The sequence below is a fragment of the Colius striatus genome, chromosome 2 (genome assembly GCF_028858725.1).
Source record: "Colius striatus isolate bColStr4 chromosome 2, bColStr4.1.hap1, whole genome shotgun sequence".
In the NCBI taxonomy this organism is placed as follows: Eukaryota; Metazoa; Chordata; class Aves; order Coliiformes; family Coliidae; genus Colius; species Colius striatus.
The window spans coordinates 49800231-49817803 of NC_084760.1; the positions used below are offsets into that span (position 1 = coordinate 49800231).

The 17573-nt window shown below is 37.7% G+C and overlaps 1 protein-coding gene across 2 annotated transcripts in view; it reads left to right on the forward strand.

The window, feature by feature from the left end:
* Positions 1-17573, forward strand: part of CDC40 (cell division cycle 40) — a 38993-nt gene that overhangs the window by 14280 nt on the left and 7140 nt on the right. For both annotated transcript variants that reach the window (XM_061990459.1, XM_061990458.1), the window contains exons 4-12: positions 6301-6384; positions 7696-7835; positions 8434-8530; positions 10186-10325; positions 11937-12011; positions 12661-12706; positions 13970-14071; positions 15280-15395; positions 15479-15612. In XM_061990459.1, the coding sequence (XP_061846443.1) occupies positions 6301-6384; positions 7696-7835; positions 8434-8530; positions 10186-10325; positions 11937-12011; positions 12661-12706; positions 13970-14071; positions 15280-15395; positions 15479-15612 (934 nt within the window). The remainder of the gene's footprint in view (positions 1-6300; positions 6385-7695; positions 7836-8433; positions 8531-10185; positions 10326-11936; positions 12012-12660; positions 12707-13969; positions 14072-15279; positions 15396-15478; positions 15613-17573) is intronic.

Genomic DNA, 17573 nt, shown 5'->3' on the forward strand with positions numbered 1-17573 from the left:
ATTCAGGATCTGTATAGACCAATTAGATTTTGTTTTGTTTAATGTTGCATTTTGTGTGTTGTGCATTTGTGTGTGTGTAAAATTGATATTGGAAAAAAGATTCTGTAGGCCTATAGTTTTTAGGTTTGGATTTTTTTTGTTTGTGAAGCTTAGTTTGGTGAAAGATAGATCTAGTAAGTCTACTCAAAGCTCCTGCTATTCGTTTCTATCATGACTGTACCGCAAGTGCCTTGAAAGCTGTATTACAAAAGAGTATAAAAATATATTTTTAAGACTGATAACAATTTGCTACTGTGCAAGTCCTATTCAGCTTTCTGGAAATGTTCAATAGACAACGGTCTGGGTACAGTGGAAATGGAGCTGTGAAAAGCCTGAGATAGTCAATTTAAGTGCAAGAAGCGGCACTGAGAAGCCGAAGTTCATGCTAGAAGATGTAGTAAATAAGCATACTATCCTAGCTCACTAGAAGGTCTGTTAAAAGCAGCATTCCTTTAAGTTTTCAAAAAGTTCTCTGCTAAATATTTGATATTCTCTGTGCCATTTGGAAGGAGGTAACAAATATCTTCTTGAAAAAGACCAAACACAAGTATGACTTCTAGACATAAGGCTAAATCATACATGTCTTAAATGTCTGAGTCATAACATGTTGGAAGAACAGGAAAGTAAACCTCTTCATTAAAAGCTGCAGATTTTGAGACCTCTGGCCTCTCTTACACTGTTTAGCACCACTGTGCTAAGACAGTCCTTATTTTATAGATCTTGGCCGTAACTTGATTTTGGTTTACTTTCTTTTCCTCCTGAAGGAAATGTAGCCAATTACCTTGCTCCTCTGATGCAGCCTTTCCATGCCTATTGGCTGTGCTTTGTTTGTCTTTCGTGTATCTACTAGTTCCACTATATCATTCCTGAGATGAACAGCAAAGCTGTGTGCAGCGTTTAACAAGTAATCTCAGTGTGGATTTGTTCTGTGTCTTAATAAAATGAGAGGCTTTCCCCTTCAGGTTCTAAGAATTCTTAACATTGCATTTTTCTCTATAACTTTGAGCACCTGTGCAAAAGCTACTTGCTCTCTTGTTCCAGATCATTTATCAGTATGTTGAGCAGCATGGGCCTGAGCATGAATCCATCAGCAACTTTCCTGTTCTGTGGAAAATGAACATTTATTCTTGCTCATGTTTTAATAACTTTTAAGCAATTGACCATGTTGAGACCTGTGGAGTTTAAGTGTCTTTGAGACACCTCATAAGCAATCTAATTCACTTTTGCAAAGGTATCCAACATCAACCAAGCTTTGCTCATTCATGTGGTTGTCACCTGAGATGTATTCTGAAGTTTTTGTCATTGTAATTTGCCTGTACAGAAAGCTGTGCCATCTGCTCTGCTGCAGTGTATCATCCTCATCCAAGTGCCTTCTTCTTGTTTTATTTATTATAATTTCTCCTGCTTGAAACTTCTAACAATACAAATGTCTGACTGGTTGACCTGTAGTTGCCCAAGTCTCCTCTGAAGCATCCTTTGAAAGCTAGCACTGTATTTTATGTACTCTATTTTTGTCATATTGAGGTGATATGAGGTGTGAATTTTTGCACTGTATTTCAGCTTCAGACCTCTTGGATGACTGCCTTCTGGTCTCAGTGTTTTGTTACCTCTTATTTGACTCTTTAGTCTCCTGACATTTCACTTTGAGATAGCTATTTTGTCACATTCCCTGTAAAGAGAGTCTATCCAAGCTCCTCTATAATGAACACGTGTTTGAAAAAACTCACTGATGCTTTCTCTTCATTTTTTGATCATCTGTTGGCCTTCATGCTGTCTGATATGCTTTCTGCCCTGCAATTTTTGACAAAGGAAAAGTGTTTGTTTTTATATCTTATGTGATTTGCCCCTTGCTTTTTTGGAGGGTGGGGGAGGGGAGCTGCCTTACTGCTAGAGTTTGGTTGTTTTGTGATTTTCACATTTGGATGCAACTTCAGCTCTTTGAAGAACAGTTCTTTATTTCTAATACTTTCTCTTTACATAGTGTTCAGCTGTGCTCACTTCCTTCTGGTCTCTTTAAAGTCTTATTTTAATAGCTGGCGGGCCTTAGTTCTTTCTCCTACATGATGTGTTTGAAGTGTCCCTGCATCTGGAAAAGGCTTTACCCTTTGGTGCTCATTTTCTGTTCCTTTTCTAAAACTTTTTACTTAGTATAGCTCTCCTGTTTTGAGGTAGAAACATTTACTCCAATGATCTCAGTGGCCTGCTTTGTTGTTGATTTATACTGCATTGTGATCATTGTTAAAATGAGTATCCTTGGAAAAAAAAAGTCTTAAGTTTTTTGCACTGCTCACCTGGCATTTTTTCTTCACGGTACAAGTACATAGTGTAAAAATGCTGTTTCATCACATCTTGGTGTGAGATTTGCACAGTCTATTATAAGGAGATGACTAAAATATGTCATTATTACTGTGCTTCTTTCCCTAGCACCTGTTTAATCTCTGTTACTATTTCATGGTTATTGCTTCTTCTGGCTGAATGGTCAGTAAGGGAGTCCTGGCAACTGCACTCACAATACTTAAACCTGGAATTTCAATCCAAAGGATCCTTTAATGCTTGTTAATGCTATTAACTTGTTAATCTAAATTGTCTTTAAGCTTTCTGTATTATATAGTATGTTTTTCCCCATTGGTATGGCCATCTTATTTCTGTATTCTTTCTACCAGATAGTGTATTCTATGCAATTACATCAGTATTGTCCTACCAATTACATGAGTTTAGGAATTTAAAACAAGATATTCACGTTTCACCGTGTATTATTTTTAGCCTCTTCCTTCTGTATGTGTGCTTGGGTTTTCCGTTCCCCTACCCAATTTTAAATGCATTGATGCAAGGCAATCTTCTTATTGTAGCTATTAAAGAGAAGACTTTCTCTAGAAAACCAAATTTCTCTTTAAAAGCCATTACAATATAAATGGCCAAAAGCTTAACTAGCATTATTTTGCCTATGTTTCAGTCCTTGCAACATGGCTAAAAATTCTAGGAAGTCCTAACATACAAGCATTTGTTTATTCTTCTGTTCCTGTACTCTCAGCAAAAGCAGTCTCTTTTCTGTATCTGTAATCTAAGCAAAAGTATTTCTCTTGAAAATTCACTTCGGAGCATGATTTTTTATTGAAAAAAGGCACTATAGTCTCATTAATTGTGTGAGTATATATAAATTTTCAATGTGAAGCGGGATTATGGTTTATTTTTTACATACTGCATGCAAACCGTTCCTGAATAAAGTAGAAAAACAGTTTTGTTGCTATTTCAGCATCAGTACTCATCGAAGATGTGGACTGCTTCATTCGTGCAGCATTTAGTATTTTAAAATCTCTCCTTCTCAAGATGTTAATGTGCTTTCTAATGAGAAACAGTCTTCTCTCTGTGAATCTCAAAGCTCCTTATGAGTATTCAGTAACTTGGTTATAACAGGATTACTTTATCAGTAAGACTGGTATTTTTAGAGCTTAAAATGACTGACTTGGAAAAAACACTTGTGCTTTTTTTTTTTCATCTACTCATGTTACATGCAACACCTACAGTCACTATTACCTCTTACAATTGTAGGCAATTTATTCTCAGATTACTTTGATTCTGCAGACAGGCCAGTGCAGTCAGAATGAGTTAGTCCAGCTGTATTTTTCCATGTACCTGAGCTACTTTGGGTCTGTGAATGCTGCATTGCACAGTACAGTGTAAACATACTTTAATTAGCTGTCTTTCTGGAATGCATATCACAATCTGATTATTTAACCAACCATTTTCAGATGCTCTGAAATTATGGATGTAGGTGGAATTGTAGCTTTCCTTGCTTAAAACGTGGCATGAAATATCTACCTCCTAAATAAAACTGAAGGAGACATAGAAGTCAGGGCACATTGTATGGCACACCAGCTGAGTAGGATAAAAGCAAGCTGTCTTTTGCAGCTGTGTTTAGGAGTCCCAGCCAGAAAGAAAAGATTCTCTTTCACATATCCACTAGAAAGTAGAAATTGTTCCAAGCTTTTCTATGAGAATGATGCTGGACTAAATTCAACTCAGCTATAAGAAGTGTCCGCTTCCACGGGAAGCTGTGCTTGGCCAATGGACCCTATTCATTTAGAATACTGTCCCTCTTTTACAAGTACCAAGCAAATAGAGTCCCAAAGACTGTTGTCAATACAGTTGGAGGACAAGTAAACCACTGTATTGATTTTGACATAAATCCAAAGTAATATCTCTGCTGTTAACAGAAACTTTATAGCTTGGAAGAGAATTCATTGAAATAATAGCTTAGTGACAGGCAGTTAGACTGGGAGAGGTCTAATTGCAATGTCTGCTCAGTTTGGTTATCCATAGAAGTAAATCCTACTAGTAGTCTAGAATAATTTTGTTGTTTGGTTTAGCTATGGTGGGAATTTACATAAGAAGGCATGAGTAAAAGTTTCTCTTCCTATATCATATCCATGGAGCATCTGGCCGTATGCTGTTCCTTGACTGGGTCTTACCAGGTTTGAAGCTTCAGAGTTGATCTGCAAGTGGATTGCCCCATTTGTATGGGAACACTTGCAGTGTTCTTGGGATGACTTTTCTACTAACTTCAATATATATATATCTATAGAGATATATTTTTCAGGCATCTAAAAGTCAATTAACCATCTTCTATGCCAATAATCTTTCTGAGAACTATCTGGGCTGGGGGCAAGAATTACCTCTTTTGGCTGTTGGGATGGTGTGGACAGGTTCTCAACTTGCAAGCACCTGATTGCTTTTTGTGGATCGCCGGTCTCTGGAGTTGATTGGGTTGTCTCTCACTATTCATTACTGTCTCTGAATCGACAAAAATATAAGAATTAGATTGCGTGCTGTAGGATGTCTTTAATTTTTGTGTACTTCTACTAGTGATTTGATCTTCATTGCTGCTTTGGTTTTGGGTTTTTTTTTTTTTTGGGGGGGGGGGAGGGTTTCCATCCTGAAATAGAGAAGTTCTCATTGGGTTCTCAAGGCACATTTTGTCACCTGAATAATATTTAATTAAAATTGGTAATATGTCCACCAGGGTGCAGTCTTTCCCAAAAAAAGCCATGGTGGTCAGTAACTGGTGCACGTGTTCTTTGGAAACTAGATGAATTTGTTTGTCTAATTCTTCTAAGATCATGCTATCTACTTCAGGAGAAATGGAGCAAAACTGTAAGATATGCATATTAAAATGAGATTTCCAACTTTTGATACTGAAGTTATCTCAAATGTCTGGGAAATTATGGTACATTTTATAAATAATTTATAAGAGTAAATGCATCAGTTTTGGGCTTTGTGGTTTTGATTTGTTGATTTGGGTTTTTTTTTTTTAAACAAGACTCAGTAGCTGTAATCAGGAAATGAAGATGTGAATACTTAATTATTTTAAAAATTAAAGCCCCTTTCTACTGCTTCTGATACCATTCACATTAGATAAAGCAACCACTTATAGTTGAAGGAGGAAGCTTTCCCAGCTCTGGCAAGGGGAAGATTAAATAATTTGTTGGAGGAGACAGAATATGCAGAAAGCCCTAGAAAACTTCATTTGCTCGTGGGTTGGTTTTTTTCCCCATCCTTGTCCATCTGCTGCCATACCCAGGACTGCCAGAGCTGGCAGAGGCAGTGGGCAGGGCAGTCTGTGAGGCCAGAGGCTGCTGCTGGAGATGGAGGGCTCTCTGTTGCAGTAGCAATGGGCTGGTTTGCACGTGATTTACTGGCTTTGCAGACCAAGGAATAATGCTTTGAACTGAAGCAGGGTTCGTTTAAAATCCTGTGTCACTAGCATATGATTTTGAGCTAGTCTTTTCCTTAGACCATGTTACCAGAAGAAGAGCTTGCTGTGGCTTTGCAACATCTAATGTTTGCATTATAGCAAGCTGATCTGAATTCAGTGTTGACCTTGCTTGGAGTAGGATATTGAGCCAGGACCCTCCTGAGATCCCACCAGAAAGATTCTGTGACTTTGCTTCCTGTGACTACCCTCCCTTTGTGTCTTCTGTTAACTGTTGCCTATTATATCTATTGGCTTCTCTATCTTGTTCAAATTTAACCATTCTGGAAGCAATGCATGCTCAAAGGCCTCACAGTAATACCTCATAATAGTCTTAATACCCTGGCCAAGTGACAAGTGGGTGGAATTTCAAACTATCAACCTTTCCTCATCCCTAGTTCCTTGAGAGCCATTGTGACAAAATGTCATGCAGTTAGGGGTGGGTAGAGTAGTAAAAATTGTACAAAACCTAAGTTTGGAGTAACAGTATTTTATTTCTCTTCTTGTTCTAGGTTATGCATTAGATCCCTCTATAGATAACCCTGAAGTTTCTACCAAATATATTGGTTCTGTAGAAGAAGCTGAAAAAAATCAAGGTAACGAGTTTAGAATTTCTTATGACTTGCAACTGATCATTGTTTCCATTTCTTCCATGGAATAGACATTGACAAAGGAAGGAATTATGAGAGACTTAGTCATGTCCAAAGACACAATAAAGAAAGATGTGTTGGAGTTTTAACATGAAGAGGAAAGAGAGACATCTTTTATTTCCTTGAAGTATCAAATATTTCGGGCTGTTGGAACCTAGAATGTGCCATAGTGTGGATGGAGTTGATCTGTATATTTGAAACAGCTTTTTGACCCTCTTAAATAAAATTGTCATATCTGCATTAGGATAACTGCATGTTGGGCCTGTCACCTTAACTGGGCTACTCAGTAGCAAACTGATTATTCTGTATGCAACCTCCAGCACTTCTGTTGGGTATTGCATGTTATCTCTGCTTAGCAGAGGTAAGCTGTTTGGGTTATTCGGAAAAGAAAAACCATTGGAAGGTCGCCAAATGGTAAAGGCATAGTGTGCCACAGGGAGGATTGACTACCAGAAGCATGAGGTTTGTAATTAAGACTTTGATACAAGATATTTAAGACTCAAAGTGACTTGTTTGCACTGGAAAATCGTACCTGGGTAAACCTAATGGTTATGCTTTCCCTTGCATGTCTTTTTCTAAAATCTTATTCACAAGGTTCTTTATTTCTGTGTCTTCTGCTGTGGAATACATCCAAGGTTATTTATTTCACTCTTTCCTTCCAAAGTAAGAAAAAGAGACTTATTTTGGTGTAGCAGCTACAGGCATTAGACAGAAATAGCTAAGATTAAATCATTTCAAAGGTTAAATAACCTTTTTGTAATGGAATTTTAGTAATTTATTTTAAGAAAACTCTCGATTAATGTACGATTCCTTCATACCGTCATTCACTTCAATTTTTACATTGCTTATTTCCCCATGTTTATACAAAACTCTTTTTGACTCCTTTGCATGGGACAAGTATTAATGATGCTGTAGGAGAATGTTGTTTGAAAATGGCATATAATTGTATATACAACCTTTTGAAAAACTTTTAAGTCATTACTTTAACATCTTTAAACTTTTTCTTTCCCCTTCTCTCTCTAGATTGTTTGATGGTTTTGACAAATTACACAAATGCTGTGCCCTAGCAATTTAAAGCAAATGGTCATAGTTAGAAAAGATAGCAGTGATGTGGCCAATTTTGCCCCAATGCTTTTTCTCTTTTGCTGTATGTGTTGGAAGGAATAGTCTTGGTGTTTTTCTTTTAGACTGACTATGGTGTGACCTGATGTAATATTCTGTGTTAACAGCTAGGCAATGTATTGTTTCCTTCTTCAGGTTTGACAGTGTTTGAAACAGGACAAAGGAAAATTGAAAAAAGGAAGAAATTCAAGGAGAACGATGCATCTAATATTGATGGTTTTCTGGGACCATGGGCAAAGTACGTTGATGAAAAAGAAGTAGCCAAACCATCAGAGGTAAGTACTGCTTTAACACAACAGCTACAAATTGTTAGTATGTTGCAGTGGGTTTAACAAAAGTCCAGCTGTGCTAGTAATTTATCCAAGCAATGCTTTAAGGTGACAGAAACATTTCAGGTGATGTGTCGTGGCCAAACAAGGTGTTCCAAATATTCGCATTCAGTTATTTGCAAGGCTATTTGGAAATAAAATTTATTGCGTCTGTGTGTAGTGTGTAGAGTCCGATTAAAAGATGTTTATAAACAGAAGCAACTTGAAAAGAGCTGACAGTAAAACTTTTTAAATATTTTTCCTTTTTTAAACAAAAAACCCCTCCAAACAATAACACACACCCTCCCAACCCTCCATCCAACAAAGATCCTTCTTTTTCAGTCCACAGTGTTAGCTTTAGTCTATGCATAAAACAATATTTAATTATTTTCAGACTGTTCTTCCTTTGAGAAAGATATTCTCTTTGTTGGTGCTTAGAAGTATTTCTATTCTTATTTAGCAAATAAATGTGTTCTTAATAGTAGGTAAGCTGCAGTACAGTTCTGTGTTTTGTTACGTGATCCTGAATGCTGAATTTGTAAAAGATGATGTTTTATTTTTTCAGGAAGAACAGAAAGAGTTGGATGAAATAACGGCGAAGAGGCAGAAGAGAGGAAAACTGGAAGATGATAAACCTGGAGAGGAGAAGACTATATTACATGGTAATGGCATCTTCCTGCCTGTTCTCATTTTCTTGCTTGCTGTGTTTTCCTGCCCGCTGTGTTAATTAGTAAGGATGGCAGACAGCCTCAGCAGTTTTGCCGAGGCACCTTGATGTTTCTGTATTGGAGATAATAGTGCTCACGGGCATAAACGTAAAGGACAGGGAAAGAGATAAACTTGGACTAATTCCACTTCATACTGTGAGAAGCAGCGTGGAAATGTCATCTTTCAGGCTACTTGCTTTATTTATTTATTTATTTGTAGTGTTACTAGGCACACATCTCCCTTTCCTATTTTACAGAACAAACATTTTTAAAGTTATGAGCTTGGCTTAGTCTCAGCTCCAGAATTGCTGCAGTTTTATGTGTCAGTGCTTTCATCAGCAGGTAGTACTTTGAGTTATGGCTTACGTACCATTTAGAAAATGACTTGGACTTTATACTTCCTCAGTTCTTAATGTAAATGTTCTTGGTGTCATGCTATGAATAATTGTGTATCAAATAATTACCTTATGGAAGCCTATAGCGTGTGGTACCTTCAAAGAAAGTGGTTTGGTGAGTAAGTAAAATTAAGTGATTTTTTTGGAAGCTGTTACTTCAGCTCTTTGTATTCTGCCTTAAATTGCTCAGCACAGATAGTTGGGGAAACTGAGTCTGTTTACTACTTTCTGCAGTCAGGCTCACACACAAGCTGGAGCATCCTTTCTTACATGCATTAAAGAAGTGACTGGGAGATATGTTATGTCATCCTGTTTACATGTAGTAAATTGATATTCATTATATAGTGATGAGCACAATGAACCCAGAATTTTAGCCATTGAGACGCCTGTAGAATAATTACTTTGTATCTAACTTTTAATGGTCTCTACCTGAAGTTTCACAGTGAAAGATGGTACAAGATGAACTTGAATCTTTTGAACCACAGACATTGCAGAAATATACCATTTGTGGACATATGTAAATGTTCATAGAGTGCAGGAAATCACTTGTACAAGGAAAACTGCAGCAACAGTATCCCAGACACCGAGAAACTAATTTAATCAGTGCATAGCTTAATGTCATGACTGTCCAACACTAATCTTGCTCCTGAAATATCCATTTCCGTGCACAACGTGCCCTGTGTGGCTGACTGGACAGTAACTTCTTAAATCCAGTTAAGGAGCAGCTGTTGGCTACTGCTGACCAATATTGGTTCATACTGGTCAAATAGATGTTTTTTTCCTCCAGTTTGTAATTCTCTCTATGTGACTGACACAGCACAGAGCTGGGTGGAATGTGAATTGCAAGCAAATGCGAGGTTTGTTACACATTATACTCTGTGTAGAGTTAACATAAGTAAACCTTGTTGGCCAGAGGAACGGTCTTGCTGTGTGATGATGAGTAAGATGTGTAGGGAGGAGATTGTCTTAATGCTCAAATTTGTCAGATTCCAAGCAGACTTTTCTGAAGTATTTTAATTTGAGCTTAACTGATGTCAAATAAGATTCTGCATCTGTATCCTATGAAGTCGGTTTTTGTCTTCCCCCTCCCCTCCACAGCAGAGCAACTGTGTTGAGAAAAACCTTAATTGTATGTGACTGTTGAGCTCTTCAAAGATTATAACCTCTTAAAATACAGGCTTTTGGATTCTCAGAATTCTGTGTTTACCTTTTCAGTTAAGGAAATGTATGACTATCAGGGGAGATCTTATCTTCACGTCCCTCAAGATGTTGGAGTTAATCTTCGTTCTACAGTGCCACCTGAGAAGTGCTATCTTCCAAAGAAGCAAATTCATGTATGGTCTGGACATACAAAGGTAGGAAGTCACGTGTGTGAGAGTGAGTCATAAAAACCTACTTCGTTTATTGTCTGAAGCTGGTAACTTCTATAAAACTCAAGTATCAGTAGAAGAAAGGAGTATTTCTGTCTTTACAACATCCTGCATGTGACCGGTTGCACTACAGGCTTGCACAAGGTGTTTGCCTGCTCAAATGCAGTTGTTTACTTTCATGTACTTTTTCATTAACATAGTGACTTCCTGGCCACCTTGAAAGGGACAAATATTGTTCAGTGACTTCTGGGGTATTTGGAGTTATTTTCTAGACAACCACAGGGATAAGAGTATGGCTAATTCTACCAATCTCTGAAAATGGCTTTTTTTAATAGTAAAAGTACTTCAGGGATATTTCATCTCAAACTTAGGGAAAGTTACTTAGATTTGGTGATTATAATGCATCAGCATTACAGATTTCCCAAATACAGCTATTACTTTTGAGAGGTTCTTTACTTTGAGAGGTTTTGCGACCTGATCTAGGTGAACCTGCTTCTGCAGGGGGGTTGGACTAGATGATCTCTAAAGATCCCTTCCAACCCCTACCATTCTATGATTCTAGGTGTGCCTTGTTAAGGGTTTCTTTGATGATGCTGCTTAACATCTACAGTTTCTTCTTCTGCCAGAGCCCTTAACTGTATACATACTTTTAGTGTTAAAAAAGTGCTTCACCAATCAGATTTGTAAAGCTCGTACCCAAGCTTCTGCTGCATTTTTTCTGTAACACCTTTAGCTTTAACCCTGCTTTTTAATTGAGTCACAACTCTGAAATCTTCTGTAATGATTTCTGCATCATAGAGCTGGTAGCTGCAACTATCAATGCTTTCCAGAATTACATCTCATTGCCAAAGCTCTAGTCAATGCTCTGCTATTACCCTAATGGAACAAACTGATGCATAAAATAGCTTTTTTCCTTCAACCAACATGAATAATGATATCAAGAAGAGAGGCAAAAGAAAGATGGGCTGGCAAATCTAGGAAAGCTAGAGGATAAGTGGATGCTTTATCCTTCCTATTACTATCTAACTCCAGTGAGGGACAGGAGGAACTGGATGGAGTACGAATAGAGATGTGAAATGGAGAGAAGGGACAGCCCACAGTGAGCACTTGGTGGTTCTTCAGACTTCCTCTGGAAGATGTGCCTGAAATGCAGATAGATGGGAAAATGCTGTGCCCAGGGAGCCTGAGTTCAGTGATCAGAAGTCACTAGTAGTATGTGTAAGAAATGGAGCTAGCCAAAACCTCTTTTTTGTTGTCAAAATTCTTCACCTGCCCCACCTGAAAAGGCTTGTCATGCATAGTCACCCAAATCCACAGTTTGTATTTCTTTGTTGTGTTTAGCACAGCAAGGGTGTCAGTGTTGAAGGAGAGTATATATATTGAGCTGCTGAAGTGAGTCAATTTGTTGCCAATGACAGTTGTTCAAAACTCATCACTGTTTCTAAAATGGAGTGTTGGTAGGTTATTTCTTTTGACAACACAGTAGCTATGTATTTTATGAAGATGAGCTTTAGCTTTCTTCTCAGAAAGAGGGCCGGTGAACTGAGGAAATATCTAGATGCTCTACTTACTGTTTAATTATGTCCTTATTAACAGGGTGTCAGTGCGGTTAGATTGTTTCCTCTCTCTGGGCATATATTGTTGTCATGCTCTATGGATTGCAAAATTAAGGTGAGTCATTTTTCTGTTTTCATGTATATATTTTATACCATCACTGAATACAGACAATACATTTTAGAATACTTAAACATCTGATACTTCTACCAAGTAACATTTATCTGCGTTACTTTTATTTTTCTCACTTGATTTTTAAATTCCAAAGTTGTTGGAACAAAGATAGAAACAATACACAAAACTCTGTGTGTTAGAAGAGTGGTAGTTTACTACTTTATTAATAAATTTAGTAATAGGATGTAGGAGATCACAAGTTCCTCAGATTACTGCCTTTGTTGTTATAATAATTCATTTTCTGTGAAGCCTAATTTTACAAGTAGCAATAGGTTTCTGGTGAAGTGTTTACTGATGCACTTGGGGCCTTGAACTAATCTCATTTTAGTCCAGCTCACATCATATTAGAAAGCTGATGATTTTTTTTTTTTTACTAGCAAAACCTTAGGGCTTTAAAGTTGGAACATGATATGGGGGTTTTAGTTATTTTATGCGGCTTTTGCTGACAAAGAAGGTAACAAGGCATTCATGTGAATTTCTAGGTAGATAGTTGTGATTAATCCATAGATGCCCTATGTTTGCATTTAATCTCAGCATCATTATTGTTTAACAATTGACTTCTTTTCTCCCCATCCTGCTTTTTCTTTTCAAGCTGTGGGAAGTATATGGTGATCGAAGATGTCTACGAACGTTTATTGGTAATAGTCTGTTTTTGTTTTAAACTGATGTATAAAACAACTTCATGGAAGGCTGTGATTTAGGTTAGCTTATTCATTTATCATAGAGAGGACTTGTAGATATCCCAGAAAAATGGTATTAGTATGATCTTGGCAATAAGAACTGAAAAAGGTGCAAGTTTGTAATGAACCTTTGTCATTATTCCAAGCAATTTAGTGTTGATGTATACAACACCTTACAAGCCTTAAACAAAGCATTAGTGTACTGCAGTCATCAATACTTTATGTAAGATGCCTTTCCAAAGGCACAATTGAGAAATTAAATTGCCCCATCTTTACACTGAGAACACGAGCCCTCTCTATGCAATGAGGGCATCTCATGGTCTGATGAGTTCTACTGCAAAAGAATGGGAATTTTTTCAGGTTCAGGTGACAACTTTGTTCTTATAACAGGTGCTTTTTAAAGCAGATAGCTGAGAGAGAAATACAGACTTCTTAGCAGCCTTGAATACAGAACAAAAGCAGACGATTCTCTTTTTGAAATGGGAACATTTCTAGAACACCGAGTGAACATATGTTGAGTAACAACAAAGAACTCTTTTTCACCTAATATTTCTGATGACAGTGATGTGGCAAAGATGATGGCTCAGAAAGGGTTCTCTCAATAGACTGCTCTTTCTGAAGAGTTAGAATATTTCTCAAAAGGTGCTTATCAACCAGATTCACCTCCTATTTTGCTATATTTAAGTTATGTTGTCAATATTTTAACTAAAGAGGTGTACAAGTCCTCTTGCAATGGTCAGATGAAAGTGTTGGTCTGGAAAGGTAACAAGCTTACCACCAGATGAAAGCATTCTTAATTTTCTGCTCTAACATTTGCCACATTTTGTGCTGTTTTCTAGTTATAAATGTATCTCCTGTAGTCTTTGTGTCTCCCCTTTTCCATTAGATGTTGACATTTAAACTTCTCTTGCAAAAGACCAGAACAATCTTGAAGTACTGTTGGCTTCAAAGTTCTGCTGGTATATGAATTTGTAAACGATGCAGAGTGGTTAGTTCTCTCTTTAGACGTCTAAGGGGTTTTGGTTTTTATTCTCATCATTCTTTAGGAGTTACTTTTTCTTTCTCACTTGAGTAATTCTTTACTGGTGCTCGCGAAGAACTTGAGTAAGCAATTTCCTTGTTCCCTTTGCATTATGAAAGACTGGAGTATTTCACTTAAATCATAAATGGATGAAAGTTTATCACGGCCTTTGGGTTTGGTTTTTTTTTTCTGTCTTGTAGGACATAGTAAAGCTGTTCGAGACATCTGCTTTAATAATGCTGGCACTCAGTTTCTTAGTGCTGCATATGACCGCTATCTTAAACTCTGGGACACTGAAACAGGTACACACACTGCTATTTGGCACTGTATTTATTTAATTATAGTAAATTTCAAGCTGTATTATCAATCAGAGTGTTTCCAACCCTCCTTAATGTTATCTGGTTTAGACTTTCATTATAGGATGAATAGTCTTTTTTTTTTTTTCCCCCTAAATGTTTTGTTGTTATCTGTAATGGTGCAGCTGACGCTACCTATATACCTGTATTTCCTGTAGCTTTTTATGTGAGAAGTTTGGTAGTTACCTGTAATGCTAGAACGATTTTCAGCAAAAAGACAACATTGTAACCAAGCAGTTTAATTGCATGTTTACTTTTGCAGGCATAAAATTAAGTAATGAAATCATGTTTTAGACATAAATATGCTGAGTTTAGAAGAATCCTTTCACTTGATCTTTTGTTAAACCTCAACTTGAAGAGCAGTCCAAATAAGAAAGTGTAGTGGAAACTGAGTTGCTTGTATAGGGAGTTGGAGGGGGAAGGTCTGATGCTCTGTCAGAACTGCCTGGGAGATGCTCTGTAACATTGTAGCTTAAGAAACTGGAGCAGAAAAACACAGGATAGATTTTTGTCAATATTCTTTTAAAGTTGATCTGTTCCTGAGGCAGAAAGTTTCATGTTAGCTTTCCTGGTTAGCAGCAGTGCCACTAGTCAGGTGAGAGCCAGAAGATGCAAGTCAGATTCTCCAGTCTTGAGGCTTTCAGATTAAAACAGGCTCCCGTAAATTATGGATAACATGTGATCAGGGTGTTTTTGACTGAGACTATGAAAGAAGGTCAGTGGCTTGTTTTGCAATTGGAATACTGATAGCCTTTTCAAGACTTAGGATTGAGAAATTCTTGCCTTGAGTTTATGTCCCTCTGATCCTAAAAGATGATGCTTGGCAAAGGCAGTGGTCAGCTTATGATGTTCTGACCAGTCCTGATGTCCTTGATACGTCCTTTTGGCATACATGCTACCGAGCAGTTCCATTGCTTGGAAAGCTGTAGTAAAGGTACAGAACAATGTGTACATGTGTGGATACAAACATGTGAAAGGAGGCCTAATCAAAGAGCAAGGTCAGCTCTACCATCTAACCTTCTCAAGGGCTTGACAACAGCTGTTAGGAAAGTAAAATTAAAATAAATGGTATTTTATTGATATCTGAAAAGAACTAATCAGCTCATAGAACTTCTAACCTGACACACTGTGAACGACTTTTTTTTTCCTTGCAGGGCAATGTATTTCAAGATTCACAAACAGGAAAGTTCCTTATTGTGTCAAGTTCAATCCTGACGAAGACAAGCAAAATCTCTTTGTTGCTGGAATGTCAGATAAGAAAATTGTGCAGGTATGTCTGCTTAATATCTCTTCCTCCAAAAAGTCTGATGTTTAGTAAAAAGCAAGGTCTTATTCCGACTTTTTTATTTGTAGTGGGATATTCGAAGTGGTGAGATTGTGCAGGAATATGATAGGCATTTGGGAGCTGTCAACACCATTGTGTTTGTGGATGAAAATAGAAGGTTTGTGAGTACATCCGATGACAAGAGTTTGAGAGTCTGGGAATGGTAAGTTCAACAATTTGAATTTGAACATCAAGTATATTATGAGCAAACTGGGAAGAGATTTCATTTTTAAAAGTATACAGAGCACATAGGACATGGGAGTGTACTAACTTCCAGCTAGCTGAGGAAGAGCTGCCTTTAAAACCTTATTCTGGCTTAACACTTGAGACACAACATAGATTTCCTCTTTCCCCAAAGAAAGCTCAAGACAGCCCTGTCAGCCCAAAGCGCACAACACTCTATTAGTGATCTCTCTTCTTTCCCTGAGGGTGTATTAGCCCTTAAATTAACCTTGTAAAGAAATGTCTGCTCTGGTACATTAGTGTGTTTTGAATGCTTTGAACTTGGATATATTTAGTATTATATATTGGAACCTTGTATGAAACAACAAGTCTCGTGTAGCTTTGTCTCTGGTTTTCTGGTCATGTGGGGGTTTTGGCAATGACTGATACTCACCGTATGAATACAATAGATGACAGAAAAGTGAAAGACTTATCCAAGAAAAACTCAGAAGAAACGTCATTTGAAATGGCTTCCAGTTTTTAATGTATTTGGGGAGAAAAACCTTTCCTGTCTGAAGTGTTTTCCACAAGGCTCTAGCTACTAAGATTTTTCAGCTTAGAATTTTTAAGATTTCTCTAGGATCTAATTTCTTTCTGAAATAATCACTCCCATACCTTTAGGTATCCATTTCCATTTGCTGTTCACACATGTGGAGCTGTTGCACGATATGGGCACAAGCTCGACAGCAGCTCTCTGACTAATCAGTTCCTTGCTAGCTTTTTTTCCTTCTTTTTATTTAAAAAGAAAAAGACCTAGACAAGAGACTGCAGTCTGTGGTATGTGAATGTTACCCAAGCAGCCAGCAAAACCCTCAGCATGTCTGTGATGGGCTGCTATCATTGCCAGTAGCAGCAGTGGTAATGACCAAAAGTCTGGGAACCCAGGCTTAGGCTAGACATAGTAATGCTGTCACCATATGTCACTCCCATGAAAGCCTCTGTTCAGTACTTCATAATTAGACCCATGCATGTACTGAGCTCCTTAAAGAAAAATCTTTACAATATCATGTCTGCTGAGGAATGTCTCCTCTCTGGCGAGTGGGAAGGGTGATCTCGCTTGCACAAATCTGTTATTTCCTTGAGATTGGATTGCCCTTGTTTTGTGAGCTTTGTGTTGACGGCTGAAATAAATAGTGAAGTGGGTGGATTTAGTCACTCTGTGGGCAAGAGCAGGAAAGGCAAAAAGGGTTCTGGCATGGGAACATCACAACCTGATTGTTCCAGTAGCAGAAGGGGTTTTTTTTCTTTGCAAAGGAGGGAAATAAAACCCTGTATGGAGCTCGCTGTGCACTGAAGAGCGAACTCCCTCCTTCAGATAATGAGGAACTTGGCTGTAGGCAGTGTCCTGTTGTGCAGTTGTTAGGAATATTTTTGCCTTTATGAAAAGCAAATATAGTGCTGTCTTTCTAGATGTGACTTGAAAACCTTTCTGCACAACCTGCCATACAGGCAAATTGGTCTGTAGGCAATTCTTCCAATGAATTGGAACTGAGTTAATGTATTCACTACAAAAGCTTTTGGAGCTTGGAAACTTCCATGTCAGATTATTTCCGTGCTGTACCTCAAATCCTTTTATTTTCCTAAATTAGTAAAGAAAATCATTTGTAACTTATGGTGATTTTGGTACTGCATCTTTTGGCATATGTTTTCATGTATTCTTCTGCACTCTATTTCTTCACTGTTCTACAAAAACAAAGCAGCCTTCAAAGTAATTATGACCGGAGTATGGTCCTAAAAGCCAGTAATTAAAGCTGGTCTAATTGCTTAGTTTCAATTGTCTAGAGGAATTTTGTAGTATGATTTGTAAACACTTTGACTTGGCCGGAGCCAAGGGAACTTCTCCCTTTCCCCAGGAGTTCGTCCCGTGCATGGACTGTGCTGTGCTGCACGCTGCGTTGCAGT